Raw genomic sequence first — 15,807 nt, forward strand, 5'->3', positions numbered from 1 at the left:
AGTCCCATTCTACCTACAAACCCCGGGTGCAGCAGCTACACTGCCGAAGGATCATCTGGTCTACTTGCCTTCTTTTGCAGATTTTATAACTGAGACTTAGAGACAGTGGTGACCTGGTCAAGTTCTCATATGAGATAATGACACAGCTGGGACAAGAATCTATGTCCTTGGCTCCCAGCCCAGTGCTCTGCCTCTCAGTCACCCCGTTGGCTTCCATCTCTGTGTCTCCCTGGTCCGTGACCCTGGTCCTTGTCCCTCTGCCCTTTCACGGCCAGAGGACAGAAGCAAGTTCACCACCTGGTCCACAGCCCTGTCTCACCCGAGCGGCTTCCCAAACCCCCACACGAAAGTGCCGCAGAGGGTCCGAGCCCAGCCCAGGCCCCCAGACTCACGTCTTCCGAGTCCACTTTGCCCAGCTTCTGAAGCACCGTCAGGTAGAACTTGAAGAAGAAGCTGAGGGTGAGTGTGCGCCGGAACTCCACCATGCCGCCGGGGGCGTCGGGCGGCAGCTGCAGCTCCTTTGCCAGGCCTGCACACACCTCCTGCAGCAGCTCCTCGCCCCAGGAACTGCCAGAGAGCACATGTGGGACAGCGCCCCCCCACCGCCAGCCCTCAGAGGTTTCGTGTGGACACTGAGCGCAGGGCCTGAGAGTCACAGGAGTCCGTGCACCAAGCCCGCTTCAGACACTCATAGTTACATGACTTCAGGCAAGCTAGTTAATGTCCTTGAGCCTCAGTCTCCTCATCTTCAAAAACAGATACAGTTTTAAAAGCCCACAAAAGTAATAGTTAAATCTACTGAGTCCTTACAATGCCCTAAGTGCTTTACATAAAATATCACTTTTAGTAGGAAAAAATTTATACTCATTTTATCAGTGAGAAGACTGAGGCATGGTTGACTTATTACCCATCTGATAAGTGCTGGAGCCAAGAACTGGAACCAAGTTGCCGAACTCCCAAGTCAAGCCTCATCTATCCATGCAGTTATGGCAAGGATTACATAGGGTAGTGCCGTGAAGTGCTTGGTACGATATCTGCCATAGAGTAGCCATGGTAACAGCAGCAACAGTGGAAAGAGCAGTAGTAGCAATACCAATAGTAGCGGTACCCGCAGCAATATTGGTGGTAGTAATACTAGCATTGACAGACGCAGTACTAGTAACAGTACCAGAGGAAGCAATAGTAATAGTAGTAGTAGAAAGAGAAGTAATACAGTGGTAGTTGCAGAAGCAAGAGCAGCAAAATAATAAGAAAAGCACCAGTAATACAACTAGTAGTGGTAGAAGTAGTAGCAGCAACAGCAGTGATGTGCTTATGAGGAATAACAGTAGCAGTAGAAGCAGCAGTACCAGTAATTGTATAGTAGTTGTAACCATGGTGACCGCAGTAGCAATGGTAGTAGTAGCAACAATAATAATACTGTGAGTAGTCATAGTAGCAGCAGCAGCGATATGGTAGCAGCAGTTTTATTTTGCTATTAGCTCTTACTTCAACAGCTGCTTCTGAGTTGTCTTGGAGGCTGAGATGGTTCTGTCGGCCATCCCGCCATAGCAAAGGGCCAGCTCCTTCACCTGTGTGGTCCCTGGATGGAACAGGACTCTCATGCCACAGGTCACCTTGGCTATGTCATCTTCTCTCCGGGAGGCCTGCTTAAATGCTGAGAAAAACTCGCCCTGAAAAAGAACAGAGAGGTACCTGTGTCTTACCCTGTTTTGCAAGGACTACAATTGGCGAGCCTGAAACACAGGGTCCCGAGGTGTGGTGAGGAGACAGCGCCACTGCGAATCAGCAAGGGGCTGCTGACAGGCATCCAAGATCCAGGCTTAACTGGCGACCGCATTTTCAGCAGAAGTTCCACATAACATGCCCAGAATCTGGGAGGGTCAGGATCTCTATGAGTCAGGAAACTACGAGTCAGAGACAAAGAAGAACAGAGCACTCTCAACCCAGCAGCTGGGAGAGGGGAGGGTGTTTTCACCAAGTCTCCTTGGAGACCCCCTCAGGCCCGCTCGGCTTCCCCACCCTGGGGCCCAGGCTCAGGGTGCACCGGCCTCTCCAGGAGGCTATGCCGAAACCTCTGTTGGCTGGACGGCCTCTCAAGTACACACACCAAAATGCCAAAGGGTGTTTGAAACCGCCTTCAGCTCGCAGCCTCTTCAGATGCTAACTTGTCTCTCCCACCAGTCTAGCGGCCATGGCTGGACATAGTGCCTCCCGACAGAAAGAATTGCACCACGAGACAGTCGCTGCCTTGGTACTCTGATCGTACGTTCCCTGCCCCTTCATGGAAGTGGGGCTCTGTCTTTGCAAATAGCAAGAGCACGTGATTACTTTCCAGGTGAGAACCATCTGAGGTCAAGCCCTTTCTATGTCATGTCCCGCTTGAGATTTGGACTTATCCTGGAACCACAGATTCTGACTCACGTTAAAGGTCAGTGGTTTAAGGAGATGTTCACTAGAGAACACACAGTGAGACACACCCCGGGGTCCAACACAACCACAGGCTTTTGTGTGAGGAAGTCACAGAAACCCCTCCTGAAGACCGAGCTAGTTCTGATTCCTGGTGTCAGACGTGGGCCTGGGGCAATGAGCACTGAGCTTGAACTTGGCTCTGGAACAGAGGCTGGGGCTGCCCATGCTCAGGACGGTGCCAGCCCACAGCGATGCTTCACTGCAGCCGTGAAACGCCAGGGTCAGGCTGTCCACTGCTCTGTCTTAAGAAACTTTTCCCTCTTCTGGGTGTGCAAGTCTCCCTTCTTTTATGAAATATTTTGTCTGTATGTCCCTTACCTGGCAAAACGGAAACTGGGCAGTGCTATGCTTGTTTTCACCTCCTTTCCCAACCTCATAATTTAATTTTTTTTTTTTTTACTGATCTGTGAAATACAAAACTCCGGGAATCACTGCTCAAATGGTCTATATGAGGACAAGCTAGAAACCCATTAAGAAACTACCCCAGGGATGTAATTGCTCTAATTGAATTAGCATTCTCATTAAGGAGGTTAAATTAGCAAGGGCAAAACATGCCTGAGACGCTCGTTCCGAGCACTGGCTGTGGTAAACCCTTAACATGCTCTTTCGCAGCTGGTTCCCCAGCCTCTCAAGATCATTTCTAAAAGGCCCACCACGGGACAGGTGGCTGCTGAGACGGGCAAGAACCACAACAGGCGGAGCTGCCACAGGCACCAAGAACCCGGCAAGGCAGCCAGAGGCTCCCAGACCTGCCCCCAAAAAGGTGGGGAACCTGCTCACAGAGCAGAGCTCTTCGCTCACACCAACCCAGAGCAAGGTCAGCGAGTGAACACCTTTTCAAGCCCCAGGGCAGCACGTGAGCATCTGACGTCCAGGTGGCTTCTCCCCTTAGCACGCAAGCCCCACCCTTCACCTTCTGACATCGAGTCTCCTCTGACCTGGACAGGAATACTCAACCGCTGCACGCGTTCTTGAACCTGTGTTGCTGGCTGATGGCTGGAGATCTCCCCTGGCTCCCAGGCATCTGCCACAGACCTTAAGAATTATTTTTCAGTCCTCACAATAAATTGCCCAGTAGGTAACCTTGTGCCCATTTTACAGATGAGAAAAACAGGGCCCAGGAAGGTGAGACAACTGGCTTGGGATCACACCTTTAGCTTCTGTCCATGTCCTTTCTTCCTATGCTAAAACTTCTCATCATCCAGAGAGAAATATGGTTAGTCAAAGGCCAAGTTCAGAGATAAGAAGACTGATGTTAAAGTTCAGAGATGCTAAGGTCGATCCCAAGGCCGACTCTGGTCTCCTTGTCTGGAGCCTGGCAGTTGTGGGAGTGATTTGGGCACCACATCTCACCTCCCTGCTGTAGGGGATCTCAATGGAAAGCAGGATCTCCTGCGGAGCTAGAAGGGTCTTTCTGTAGGCAGGGAAGAAGGTGTGGTCCATCGGAACGGTCCTCCTGGTGCCTGCACAGGGGCAAGATGAAGAGGGACCAACATGAGACAGCATAGGACCACCCACCAGTGGGCTTCTCCATCCTGGCCCCTGCTGCCCACAGTCAGAGGGAGCAGATGGCACAATTGGGGTCAAGGTCCTCCATCCAAAATCCTCAAGCAACACTGTGCTGGTGATGCTTAACAATCGGCTCTGCGGGGGTTGGGGGTGGGAGCAGAAGCCCTGATTCTGTGGTAGAAATACTCCCACCATAGCAAATTTCAAGCTGCCATGGTCACACCACTGACATGACATTGGAAAGAGGGTGTCAGAGTTGTCTCAGAGGGCCTGCTGTCCTCTGAAAAGATGGCCACTATCTGTCCTCTGGGAACCTGGATCTCAGGAGAGGTCCTACCATTCCCCCGTAGAAATGGCTCATTGTGCCCGAAGCATTTATTAAAAAATGGCTTGGTTTAAGCTGCGCACCTGCCTCCCTTCACGGGGCCTGGACTCTCGTGAGTGCCGGCGGAGCTAGGTGACCAGCCCCCATTAAAGCTCTAGGTGCTGAATCTCTAACATGCTTCTCTGGTGGACTGCGCTTTTTAAAAAATTTTTATTCATTTATCTTTAGAGGGGAAGGGAAGGAGAGAGGGAGAGAAATATCAATGTATGGTCGCCTCTTTGTGTGTCCCCCGCTGGGAACTGGCCTGCAACCCAGACATGTGCCCTGCCTGGGAATTGAACCGCGATCCCTTAGTTCGCAGGCCCACACTCAATCCACTGAGCTATACCAGCCAGGGCTCATCTGTACTTCCTGTGTGTTGTGGAGTCAGCCTGCTGCTGGGGGAGCTCAGTGCAGCCTGTGAAGTGACCCCATCGGGAGCAGACTCCGGGAGCTCGTGCCCGGTTTCCCCCAGGCTGGGCTCCATGTGCCACCGCCCCCTGCTGATTCTGTTTCATCGTGTCCTTCTGTGGCAAGTCCTAGCCAGGAGCACGACTGTGTGCTGAGTCTGTGGTCCCTCTGGCAAGTCGTCCAGCCGGGGGAGGTGCTGGGGACCCTCTGACAAGGGACGATGCACAGAGGCCCACTGTTAGATTGCATTTCCGCTGCGGATGCAGTAGGTGGAAGTAACCTCAGCAGCACAAGCAATAGTAACATGAAGTAAAATAATTAGGAAGTGGTAAATTTTCAGTATTCATTACCTTTGTTATTAATACCACTTATCTCATAAGTTTCCATAACCGAGTTCTTAATAATGGCCATGTTTAACCATCGCTGAAATCCCAGCAATCAGCCATGCTGAGCCGGTGCCTTCTGGCTCCAGCATACGGCCAGGTAAGGCATCTGGTGACAGAGCCTGTTGTGACCTCCTAATAAAGAAATGGCCCAGCTCTCCTGGCCCCCATCACAGGTGATCCCTCGCAGCTGCCAGGAATCCAAACTGTGGGACGGCTGGGCCGTTGAACTTTGGACTCTATTCTTCTGGTAAGTAACCTCTCTTGTGAGATGTTCTCCCCCAGGACCCTCCGCATGAGGCCGCTCACCTGTGGACACGATGGTCAGCTTGGCCCTGCTGGCCATGAACACCGGATTGAGGTCAGAGATGGGGCTGGCGGTAATGATGTTCCCTCCGATGGACTAGAACAAGCAGAGAGTGTGCGTGAGAGCCCACCCAGGAACCTCTGTTCACCCAGCTGGCTCCCAAACACGGGACAGGAGGGTGACACCTGCTGAAGGGACACCTGACCTCCAGTCCCTGTCGACACAAGACTGGCACAGTGAGAACCCCAGCCCTCAGAACAACGGGCAGAACCCGAGATCCAAACACTTGGGATTGGGGCACAGGCCCGAAATTTACAGGTGGGTAAACCAGAGTCAGCACCTTGAAGTGGGTGCGTTTATTTTCACCCAAACTTCTTCTGAAAGGGGTAAGCTGGTTTACCGCAGGGGTCAGATAGAGTTAGTACATCAGAAACAGGAGATGAAGATAAAGGAAAAGGAGGAAGAAGCCTTGAGGACGAGCAAGGTGTTCTAACTGGGTCTGAGTTTCCTGGAAACTTGGCAAAGACACAGGGTTCTCTTTACTGGAAGGAGGAAGAAGACCAGCTGCAGAACCAAACAAGCTCTTCCTGGAAATAGATTCCAGCCCAGCTGGGAGCTCGGCAGAGATTTCTGAATTTTTATCTTCTCATCTACAACCAGGACTGGCAGGTGCTAGGAGTAGGGCGTAGGGAATGAGAATAGGCTGTTTTGGTTCATTTTGTTTTGGGATTTAATTTTTTTTTTAAAAAGCAGAATGGAATGACCAGCTTTCCTTCCACCAGCACCACCAGTTACAAGCCTCAGAGGCACCGCGCGTGTGCACGCCCTGCACATGGAGAACCTGCAACCCAGTCCGAGGGCCGGCTGTGAGCCCCAAGGCAGGCCCCTCCCTCCTCTCAGGTGGGTCTACCTCCGGCCCTACCCCCACCTCTGAAACCCAGAATCCCTTCCTGTTTGGGCTTCTCTCTAACTTATCTCTCATCCACCTGCTGAGAGCCTGGGCCAAGTTCAGGATGAGAGGACAGGAGACTTCACCTCCCCAGCCTCAGGGAAAAGACTGAGTCACTGAGTGAGTATTACCTGGGGTGGCCCACAGGCCTTCATCAGAAGCACCTTCGGGGGCCCCCCGCCCCCCCCCACCCCCGCTCACTGGGTGTCTAGGCAAGAATGTCTAAGGGCAGGGCCCAGGGGTCTGCATCTTTAACAAACACCCCAGGCAGGTACGAGCACTAAAGTTCAAGGCCCCCAGAGTCTGCAGCAGGGGCCAGACCAGCCTTGTGATGAAAGACCTCATCCTCTGGGCCTCATGGGCCCCTGATCAGGGACTCACCGCCACAGACTTGACCTGCTTCCCGGCAAACCAGCGCAGCTGCTCCAGGACACCTCTGAACACCTCTGTCTTGTGCTCAGGAAGCTCAGCAACAGCATCTTTCAGGGTCTTTTCCACAGTGCTCAGGGGGCAAGAGGCTCCAAAGGAGATACCTGGGGACACACACCCAGAGTAACAGCGAGCCCCTTCCCAGGCAGAAACACTTTCCTGCACAGAGTCCCCGAAGCTGTGCAGTGGCCTGAGTGAGGCTGCACCAGGACTCGCATCCTCATATGAATGAGGAGAGTTAGGCCCAGAGAGCTTGTGTGACTGGCCCAACAACACACAGCTAGTAACATGTCCAGGACTGAACCCCAGGCCTCTTGTCCTGCAACCAGAGTGCTCTCTCCTGTAACACAGTGGTTCTCAAATCAACAAAATCAGATCTCTGAGGGTAAAGTCCTGGCATTTTTTTCAAAAAGCACCCAGGCACTCTCCTGCCACCTGACCCATCACCGTAAGCAATTCCAATGTGCAGCCAGGACTAAGGATGACTATTAAAACTCATAGCTCTTGCCCGCTGGCACCCTACCATGGACACTACAGGGAAGAAGGCAGTGACGGGTGGCCCTTCGCCTGTGCAGGGTGGCTCCGGGACAAGCAGCTGACAGGCAGAGCCAAAGGGGAGGGTGTCCTGGAACCCACCAACCCCTGTGGGACCATCCCCAGCATCCCAGCCCCTCTGGGGGCTCAGATGAGCCTCCCCTTACCCTCTGGTCCACGCTCCACTAAATTCAGCTCGGGGATCCAGGCTGGGCAGATGATCAGAGGAAACAGCCTGTTCTTAAACTTCACCTCAACGCCTCGAGAGAAATGGGAGCCTGAAGTTAGAGGCCCGTGTGTGTTTAATAACAGTATTAGAAAGAACTCATGGATGTGGACGAGTGTGGCTATTGTGGGGGGAAGGGGGCTTGGCGGAAGAGGAAGAGGGTCCAGGAGGGATAAATGGCAATGAGACAAATAAAAATAAATATTAGAAAACACAGGAAATTAAGATATGTCAGGAACCCTCCTAAGGACTACGTGTGCATTTACTCCTCACAACAGTCCTGGGAGATAATGTGATTTTCACTGTTTATGGAGGAAGAAATTGAAGCACGGGGAGACTAAGTTTCTTGCCCAATAGCTGTGTAATTTCAGTACTTAAGCTATTCTAGGAGTCAGGGTATAACAGTAATAATAATACAAAAGTCTAATGTTCGGGCACAAAGGGAAATTGAGAGGAAAAAACTTTAAATCTGCTAATCAAGGTAGAAACGTCTGTGGACAGACCTGCCCCCATTCCTCAAACGCAGTAACACAGCATCTCTCCCAGCCCCGCCCCCTGGGCCATAGAGAGAAAAGGTTAAAGGAGAAATGACCGCCCATCACCCCACATTCCCACACATGCTGTTCAGGAATTGTGAAGGGTGGGCCAGGTTTTGTAGAGCCAGACCCAGCTGAAAAGCCAGCTCCCGGGACAGAGAACGCAGACGGATAGGTCTCTCTCTACAGCCAGCCTCCCCGACCCCCTGCCCCGGCTCTGGGTGGGCGGCTACCCTGCTGGGCGGGTATCCAGGGGAGGAAGGGGAGGAGCAGATGGAGTGATCTTAAAAAATTATCTCTAATTTGAATCTGCACAATTCAAGTCTCCCTGACCAGTGGGCATATTGTGGGCCTCATGTCCCAGGCGGTGGCACCAACAGGGCAGGTGGCCATGTCATAGGCAACACAGTCACACTCGGACATTTCCTCCCCTTTGTCTTGCCACAGCAGGCCCAGAAAAGGGTGGAGGGAGGGATTTGTGTATGGAACAAGTGGTCATCTACCGGGCCCTGGCCTGGACATTTTACTCACAGTGCCCCCTCCTGCCTCAGACGAGGAGATGCGTGAGGAAGACAGCTGTGTCCAGCTGACTTCGGACCTCCAGGCACCCCCAGAGCCCCTAGCACCAAGCTGACATTTGGCACATGTTCACGGACCACAGTCATCAAGGATCTCGGTTAATCCTCAGAATAAGTCTCGAGGGAGGTATTATCCACCCACACACAGAACGGGAAAATGAGAGCAGGGGGAGAGAGGTCATTTTTCGAGGGACACGTAGCCAGCCTGGGGTTGAACCAGGCTGTCTGACTCCAAAGCCGGACTTTTGCAGAAGTTCAAGTGCCCAGGCTTCCTCAGTGGGTCTCTGCCCCCGGGCAGCCCCAGGGTCCCCCTTACCGATCTCCGTGTTCCCCACCACCAGCTTGGCCTCAGGGTGCTGTGCTTTGAGGTCCAGCAGCTCCTTCAGGGTCGAGGCCTGGATCCAGGTCACACGTTCGCCTTCGAAGCGCAGCTGCTTCAGGGGAGTATCCTTCAGCCTCTGGACAATGACATTTCCGTACTGAGTCGTCTCCTTGTCCCCACTGCCATGCCCACTACTGCCCTTGCTTTCACGCCACAATGGCACCAACTCTCCTACTGATTTATTACTGAGTTCAGAATGAAAATACATGTCGGGGAGAAGCGGGGGGAACTACCTTGTACTGAGCCCGGAACTAGGTTGCAGCTCTCACACACACGATCTCACCGAGTCCTTGGAGACTCAGCAAGGGAGGCATGCAAGCCCCATCTTTTACCGGCAAAGGAGGAACCCGAGGATCAGGGACGTTATGGGACCTGCCAAAAGTCACTAGCCACAGACCTGAACTGGCCCTACCGTCTCCAGGAGGTGCAGTGAACAGGTGTGGGGAGTACCAGGAAAGAAAGAGGTGTCAGAGGGAATGCAATGGGGAGCTGGTTCTCATGTGTGAGGGCTGATGCAGGGAAAGAAAACCCCAAATCAAACTGATTTTGCACAATCCCGAGAAACACCCTGGCGCCTGCTGCAAAGCCCTCTCTCTGGCCCGTTGAACTCGTAAGGCAGTCTTCGTGTGCCCTGCCACCCCTGGAGGTGTCTGCACTGGAGAAACTCTGAGTGTGGCTTGATTCTCTCCTCACCATAAACCTTCCAGTGAAGCAGCAGAATCATCAAGGTAAGAAAGTGGGTATGAGAGGTGTCCTTCAAACAGAGCTGCAGGCCATGGGCTGTGCCCTTGGAACACAGCTCGGCTTGTGTGTTTGCTTGCTGGCTTGTTTAATGGATGACTTCTTACAGAGAGGAGGTGGGTTGCCGGGGGGTGGGGGGTTATGCACTAGATTTAGCCAGGAGGTCAGCAGATGCGTCGGAAGCATCTGTGACTGCACACAGTGTGCCAGAGAGAGCCACTGGGTGTCCTTGGAGTGACGCGTGGGAGACGGGGAGAAGTGTGGGTCCCTGTGGGAGTCTGTGACAGAGGGATCTGACCCCTGGGTGTCAGAGAAAGGAAGGCAAGTTCAGGCTGAAACCTAAAGGACAAGGAGCACTCAGGTTCCCAGGGTTATGAAATAAGGTGGGTCTCCACAGGCTCATGATACAGAGTCCCGGATGGGCCTTCCCCTGGGACATCACCTACCAGCAGCTCCGGGGGGAAGATGGGCTCCTGGGTGGGATCCAAGGGCATGAACTCCTCTGGGTTGAATAAAGATGGTGAGAGAGTGACCTGCCCCAGGAAATGGAACAGATGTGTGGTTCAGTATCTCCTCTGTTAAAATGCCCCGTAGGACCAGCCCAGCCCTAGGTCCACACGCTCATGTGCAGACCACAGCAGGCTGGTGCGGCGGGCAGGTAGCTCTTGCACGGCAGGAACAGGAGGCCCTACCAGACACCCAGGGCTAATGTGCACAGTCACCAGCCTCTTCAGTCTGGGCATGACCGTTCCCTCCTCCAGCCACCACTGCCAAGAGTGTGGAGAGAGCCTGCGGGCTGGCTGGCTCCTTTGAGCTGATATCGGCCCCCAGGGTTCCAGGGAGAGGAGGCCCCACTTACTGTGGACTCTTTCTTCTGGTTCATGCAGCAGTTTGGGTTGTCCACATTTCCTCCACAGCACCCACCATCCTAGAGAGAGGACCGTCATTCACACAAAAAGTACGTGCAAAGAGTTTTCACAGAAGGGAAGGAACCTACATTATTCATGTCCAGGGAAATCCAGCTCTGACGCCTATTCCCCCAAAACAGTATTAGTGGGTACCCTGTCCCACCCCACTCGCCTTTACACAGAGGGAAGAACTCTGCTTTAACTACTTTTTCTTGCTTGTGAATAACTTGTGAATAAACAAATAAGATCTCTCCAGAAAGCAGCAGCGAAACTTAGTGATAAGAACATTTCTCCATAAAGACAGGTCCTCCTACTTGATCAAAACATATCTTTATGCCCATGTCCCCCCTTCAGTGCTGCGTCCTCAGGAAGTGATGGGACAGGAACTCCCCTGGTTCGCTTAGCACCCAAGGGCCCCCTCTTCTGGGTCCATGGAGTTCTTGCCTGGGCACCTCGCAGGCTGCAATCTTGTGGCCCTCCTGATGAGAACACCCAAGGACTGGGTGCTGGGTCCGGAGATGTGCCCAGCGGGTGTGCCCGATGGCCTCGCCACTGCTTCCCAGACACTGCTCGCCAGGACGCGAGGCACGCTTCACTCCTCACTGTGGGCCTGTTCTGGAGGACGTCTGCCGGTCTGATGATGACCCACTACCAGCGGGCTCGCTCAGCACCTCTCGGGAGCCAATAGCAGAGCACAGAGTAAAGTCCAGCTCGATGCTCTCAGAACGGAGACCTCGGGAAAGGGGTGTGTTCGCATGACTGAGGTGCCCCCAGAAAAGCAGGAATCTCCACTCGGGACCTCAGAAGGCCCTCCAGAATCAGGGAGTTGTGCCGAGAGGAGAAAGTGGGGAAAACTGCCAGGCACAGCCAGGCACAGTTCCAGGGCGGCCAGTTCCTTCTGCACTGAATCACGGGAGAGGCCATTCTTTCCTGACATCTCCCAAAGGACAAGCCAAACCCACTATTGTTCCCAAGAAGGTGCTCAGACGTCCATGGCGTCAACGGTGTGGCCTTTGAGAACCAGAAGGCACTGCCAGAGTTGGCACTGGTGGAAAAGCCTTTCCTCGTCTCAACCCTCCGCAGATGCTGCTCTGAGTGCAGAGCCCCTACACACACGGCTTGACTGTCAGAGCTCAGGGCTGCCCCGCTTGGGACCTCCACGCCACCGCCTTGCCCTTGCCCTTCTAGTTAGACAGAAAGGAAGCAAGCGAGGGGCCTATAGTGCCTCTTCTCATCTTTCTTCTTGGGGGAGCGATGCAGGGGGGGCGTTCACCAGGTCCCAAGTAAAGTGAGGGGCACCAGCCACACTAACCCCGTCCTCGTGGGAAGGATGTCTTTCACAAGTACATTTTCCAGGTCATGGAAGTGTCCGCGCATTCTTGCTCAAGTCTTTGATCTTGATAATTCACTGATGTGCTCATGACATAAACTGCTATAAGGAACAGTGTCTGCACTTGAGGCCTACCGAGGCTGGGTATGACTGCTTTTTCCTCCTGGAAGGTTCCCACTTTCCTCAGTAGGCTAAGACTGGCTTATTTCTCACGGTCCCCTCATTTCCTTCCTTGCTGCTGGGTGGACACTGCCATTTCCTGCTGTGACCAGTGTGCCTCCCTCTGGCAGACTCTCCTCACCCTTCTCTAGGATGTGCTATGGAAAGGAAAATGGCATAACCGGGTCTGTTTAAAACTGTGCTTAAAACAAGAGGTAAAAGGCTCTGAATGAAGGCTTGGGGTCTCTAAAGAGTAATGTGCACGGGCTTCTGAGGACACTCAATGCAGGTCATTTCAGCCTCTCAGGGCACTCAGCTCTGCCCTGCTCTGCCAGGCAGCTGGCGTGAGGGAAGCACCACCCACCAGTAGACTCCGGAACCAACCCTGGCAAGGAGCACAATTGTCAGCTACACTCCAAAGCCCTTCTCTTTTGAGAAACTAGAGGGGCTGGTTAAATTGTTTCTCTTTCAGAAGCCTCCTATGAAATAAATTTGTGGACACGATTAACAATTTCTGGTTCTGAACAATTTATAAAGATCAAATATTGAGTCACGGAAGAAATGTACGAGCACCATGTTGCCATTTACTGAATACTTAAGGTATGGCCAGCATCGTTCTGAGGACTTTCCCAGAAGTACTTTCAACAACAATCACAAGGTAGGTGTTATTATAATTCCCCATGTTAGAGAGAAGAAAATCTGCCCAAGGTCATGAGTGAGCTAAGGGGTGAAATGGGATTTGGATCTAGGTCTGCAGACTCTGAACCTGAGCTTTCGACCACTTTCCCTTAGATTCACACCTCTGAGTTCCTCATCAGTGGGTGGTGTTTTTCACCCTTATAAGTCCCATTTGCATCTCCACCCCCTTTGAATTGTTTGAATGAAACACTCCTTGTGTTGGCAAAAAGCCACCAGAGCCTGTGGCTCTCCCATCAGCCCTGAATCATCCTGGCAGAGGGCGCTTTGACTGGAGTCAGGCTCAGCATGACCCAGCTGGGGAGTCAGGTGAAAAACCTGAGGGGATTCAGCCAAGAAAGCAGAGGCCGGTGTGTCTTTCTCTATAAACAATGCCCGCAAACCTTGGCTGGGGCTCCTCACTTGGAGTTCTATGAACACTGCAGGGGTTCACGAACTTGGAGATCGGATTAGCAGTTTCATAAGCCCAGCGGAGTGTCAACCGCAGAAGGCAGCCAGGAAAGGCAGGAGAGCATGGCTGCCGAGTCGGGCTGGGTGGGTCGTTACTACGTTCCACACTCAGTGACTCTGCCACGTCCTGGGCATGCTAGTCTCCGAGGATGGCTGCCCAGCCGAAATACTCTGAAGGAAGTCAGCTCTTGGGCGCCAGGCCTCTTCCAGAAACCAGTTCCACTGGCTGAGGGTGGCGGGGGGTGAGTGGCGTGGAGTCCCAGTGGTACTGATGAGAATCCCTCTCCAAATAAGAAGTGCAGCATCCATTGCCCACTCCTAGTCCCCACAAGGAAAGGACCCGCCACCTGGCCATCTTATCTCTCTTCTCTGTAATCCAGAGGCCCTTGGCATTCCTCCCAACTGTGATTCCTCAGTGTTGCTGCTTTAAGGGCAGGGCCACTGATGTCCTGGGGCCACCACTTACCTTGGCAAAGGTACGGAAGCCCTGGAGGATGGGCCTGTAGCCTGTGCAGCGGCACAGGTTTCCTGGAGGAGAAAGAAGTCGCAGGATCAGCGCAGGCCACAGGGCAGGGGAGCAGTTTCTGGCTTAGCTGCAGCATCAGTGAGATGCCTGCCGTACGTTCTGTTTTCTCTACCTGGAATGCCCCTCCTCCTCCTCTTCCTCTTCCTCCTTGTGCTTCTGACTTTAAAACATCTATCACTTCTTCCAGGAATCCTTCCCACAATGCCCAGACTAATGCAGGTGCCCCTTTAAGTACTTCCCTGGTACCTCGTCGCACTTTTATGAGTGAAGTTATCAAACTGCATCATAAACTCTCTTCCCCTTTAAAGTTTGAACTCCCTGGAGGGAGGATTGTATCTTTCATCCCCGTGTCCCTTGTTTCCTGTGTAGTGTCTGACGTATGCTGGGACTCAGTACAATACGACTGAGCAAACGATGGACTGAAATGGTGAACAGATGCAGAGCCTTCTCTGTCCAGTGCCGAGAAACAGCCACCTGGTCCGGACTCCTAGGCCCACACACAGAGGGAAAGCGAGAAGCCATCCCTGCCCACAGCTCAGAGTCATCGCTGCCTTCCTCAGAAGTGGCCTTCGCCCAGCAGAATGGGGGAAAGCCAAGTCAGAAGGAAGGAAGCAGTATCACTAGCCTCTGTGGATTTCCAAATGATGTCCTGAGCCAGCCACCCACTGCCGCCCCGTCCTAGTGCAGAGAGAGGGCAGAAAGACACCTCAAAAAGATGAACTCTAAGGTGAGATGTCTCCAACCTGCGTGTTTGTCAAACTAAGAGAGAGCCAACCCTCCAGCAGGTCTTAGCCGCCATTTGGGGTACCCTGAGTTTTTCCTCCAGAGGACAGTGCGGTGGACTCCTAGCCCATTCCCGACTGCCACTTGGGCCCCGCGCTGACCCCCAGAGGGCCCATCTGCCGTACCGCCTCCTGGGCTGTGCCTAGAAGCCCGCACCTTGGAAAGCATCCTCGATCTCCTCGATGGTGGGCTCGGGCTGGTTCCGGAGCAGCGTGTACATGCTCATGACAATTCCGGGGGTACAGAACCCGCACTGGGAGCCGTGGCTTTTGGCAATTCTCTCCTAAAAGGGACAGACAGCATGGGCACCTGTGTTGGGAGAACCCCTCTCAGATTCCATACGTGGCTCAGCTGAAGCCAGGCCATGTCAATGGGCAGCATAAGGTAGCAGTCATGGTACAGAGTGAAACTCTAGTGCCACCACTCACCAACTGTCACCTTGGGCACATTACCAAGCCTCTCTGCACCATAGGTCCCTCGTGCTACTGCTCACCTCTAGAGCAGTGGTGAGGATTCAAAGAGATAATTCACATAAAACTCTTAACACTATACCTGGCATACACTGGGAATCCCGCCAATGTCAGTTATTAGTAGGAAAGTCTCTTCGAAGGATAGTGACTCTTAGAGCCAGAAGCAACTTCTTACCCTTCATTCCCTTCACTGAACAGAGGAGGAAGCAGGTCCAGAGATTTAAGAGACTTATGCAAAGACACACACGGTGAGTGGAAGAGCCACGTCACATTCTGTTAACTACACGGCCCTGCAACCCAACTCGACCAGCCTTTATTCAGAACCATCTGAATACATCCTATTCCAAACTAGAGTGCCACTGTCTCCTTAAATGAAGGAAACCCCTGACATCCAGTGGGGACATAAGAATTAAAAAATGTTTCATATAGAATTTGCTACATGCATTGAACATCATGGAATTTTCATTCAAACCTGCAAGATTTCCATTACAAGGAGATTCTCCAAGTCCACTCTATTATTATTATTGTTGTTGTTGTTGTTGTTGTTATTATTATTATTATTATTATTTTGCCTCTTGGGATCCTCTCCTGGTACTTACATAAAGTATAATTATTAGAGTATCATATTTCCAGGGCCTAGCATATCTTTCTAGTCATCCATTTT

General features: G+C 52.6%; 1 protein-coding gene across 1 annotated transcript in view; it reads right to left on the reverse strand.

Moving 5' to 3' along the window:
* The window catches only part of XDH (xanthine dehydrogenase), a 58,629-nt gene that overhangs the window by 30,020 nt on the left and 12,802 nt on the right, over positions 1-15,807 (reverse strand). The window contains exons 5-15 of the mRNA XM_037146783.2: positions 14,830-14,956; positions 13,831-13,892; positions 10,681-10,749; positions 10,268-10,354; positions 9,015-9,156; positions 7,526-7,618; positions 6,777-6,928; positions 5,449-5,542; positions 3,826-3,935; positions 1,489-1,673; positions 393-567 (exon numbers count right to left, since the gene is read on the reverse strand). Coding sequence (XP_037002678.2) covers positions 393-567; positions 1,489-1,673; positions 3,826-3,935; positions 5,449-5,542; positions 6,777-6,928; positions 7,526-7,618; positions 9,015-9,156; positions 10,268-10,354; positions 10,681-10,749; positions 13,831-13,892; positions 14,830-14,956 — 1,296 coding nt within the window. The remainder of the gene's footprint in view (positions 1-392; positions 568-1,488; positions 1,674-3,825; positions 3,936-5,448; positions 5,543-6,776; positions 6,929-7,525; positions 7,619-9,014; positions 9,157-10,267; positions 10,355-10,680; positions 10,750-13,830; positions 13,893-14,829; positions 14,957-15,807) is intronic.

The sequence above is a fragment of the Artibeus jamaicensis genome, unplaced genomic scaffold, assembly GCF_021234435.1.
Source record: "Artibeus jamaicensis isolate MK-2021 breed Jamaican fruit bat unplaced genomic scaffold, CSHL_Jam_final contig_465, whole genome shotgun sequence".
In the NCBI taxonomy this organism is placed as follows: domain Eukaryota; kingdom Metazoa; phylum Chordata; class Mammalia; order Chiroptera; family Phyllostomidae; genus Artibeus; species Artibeus jamaicensis.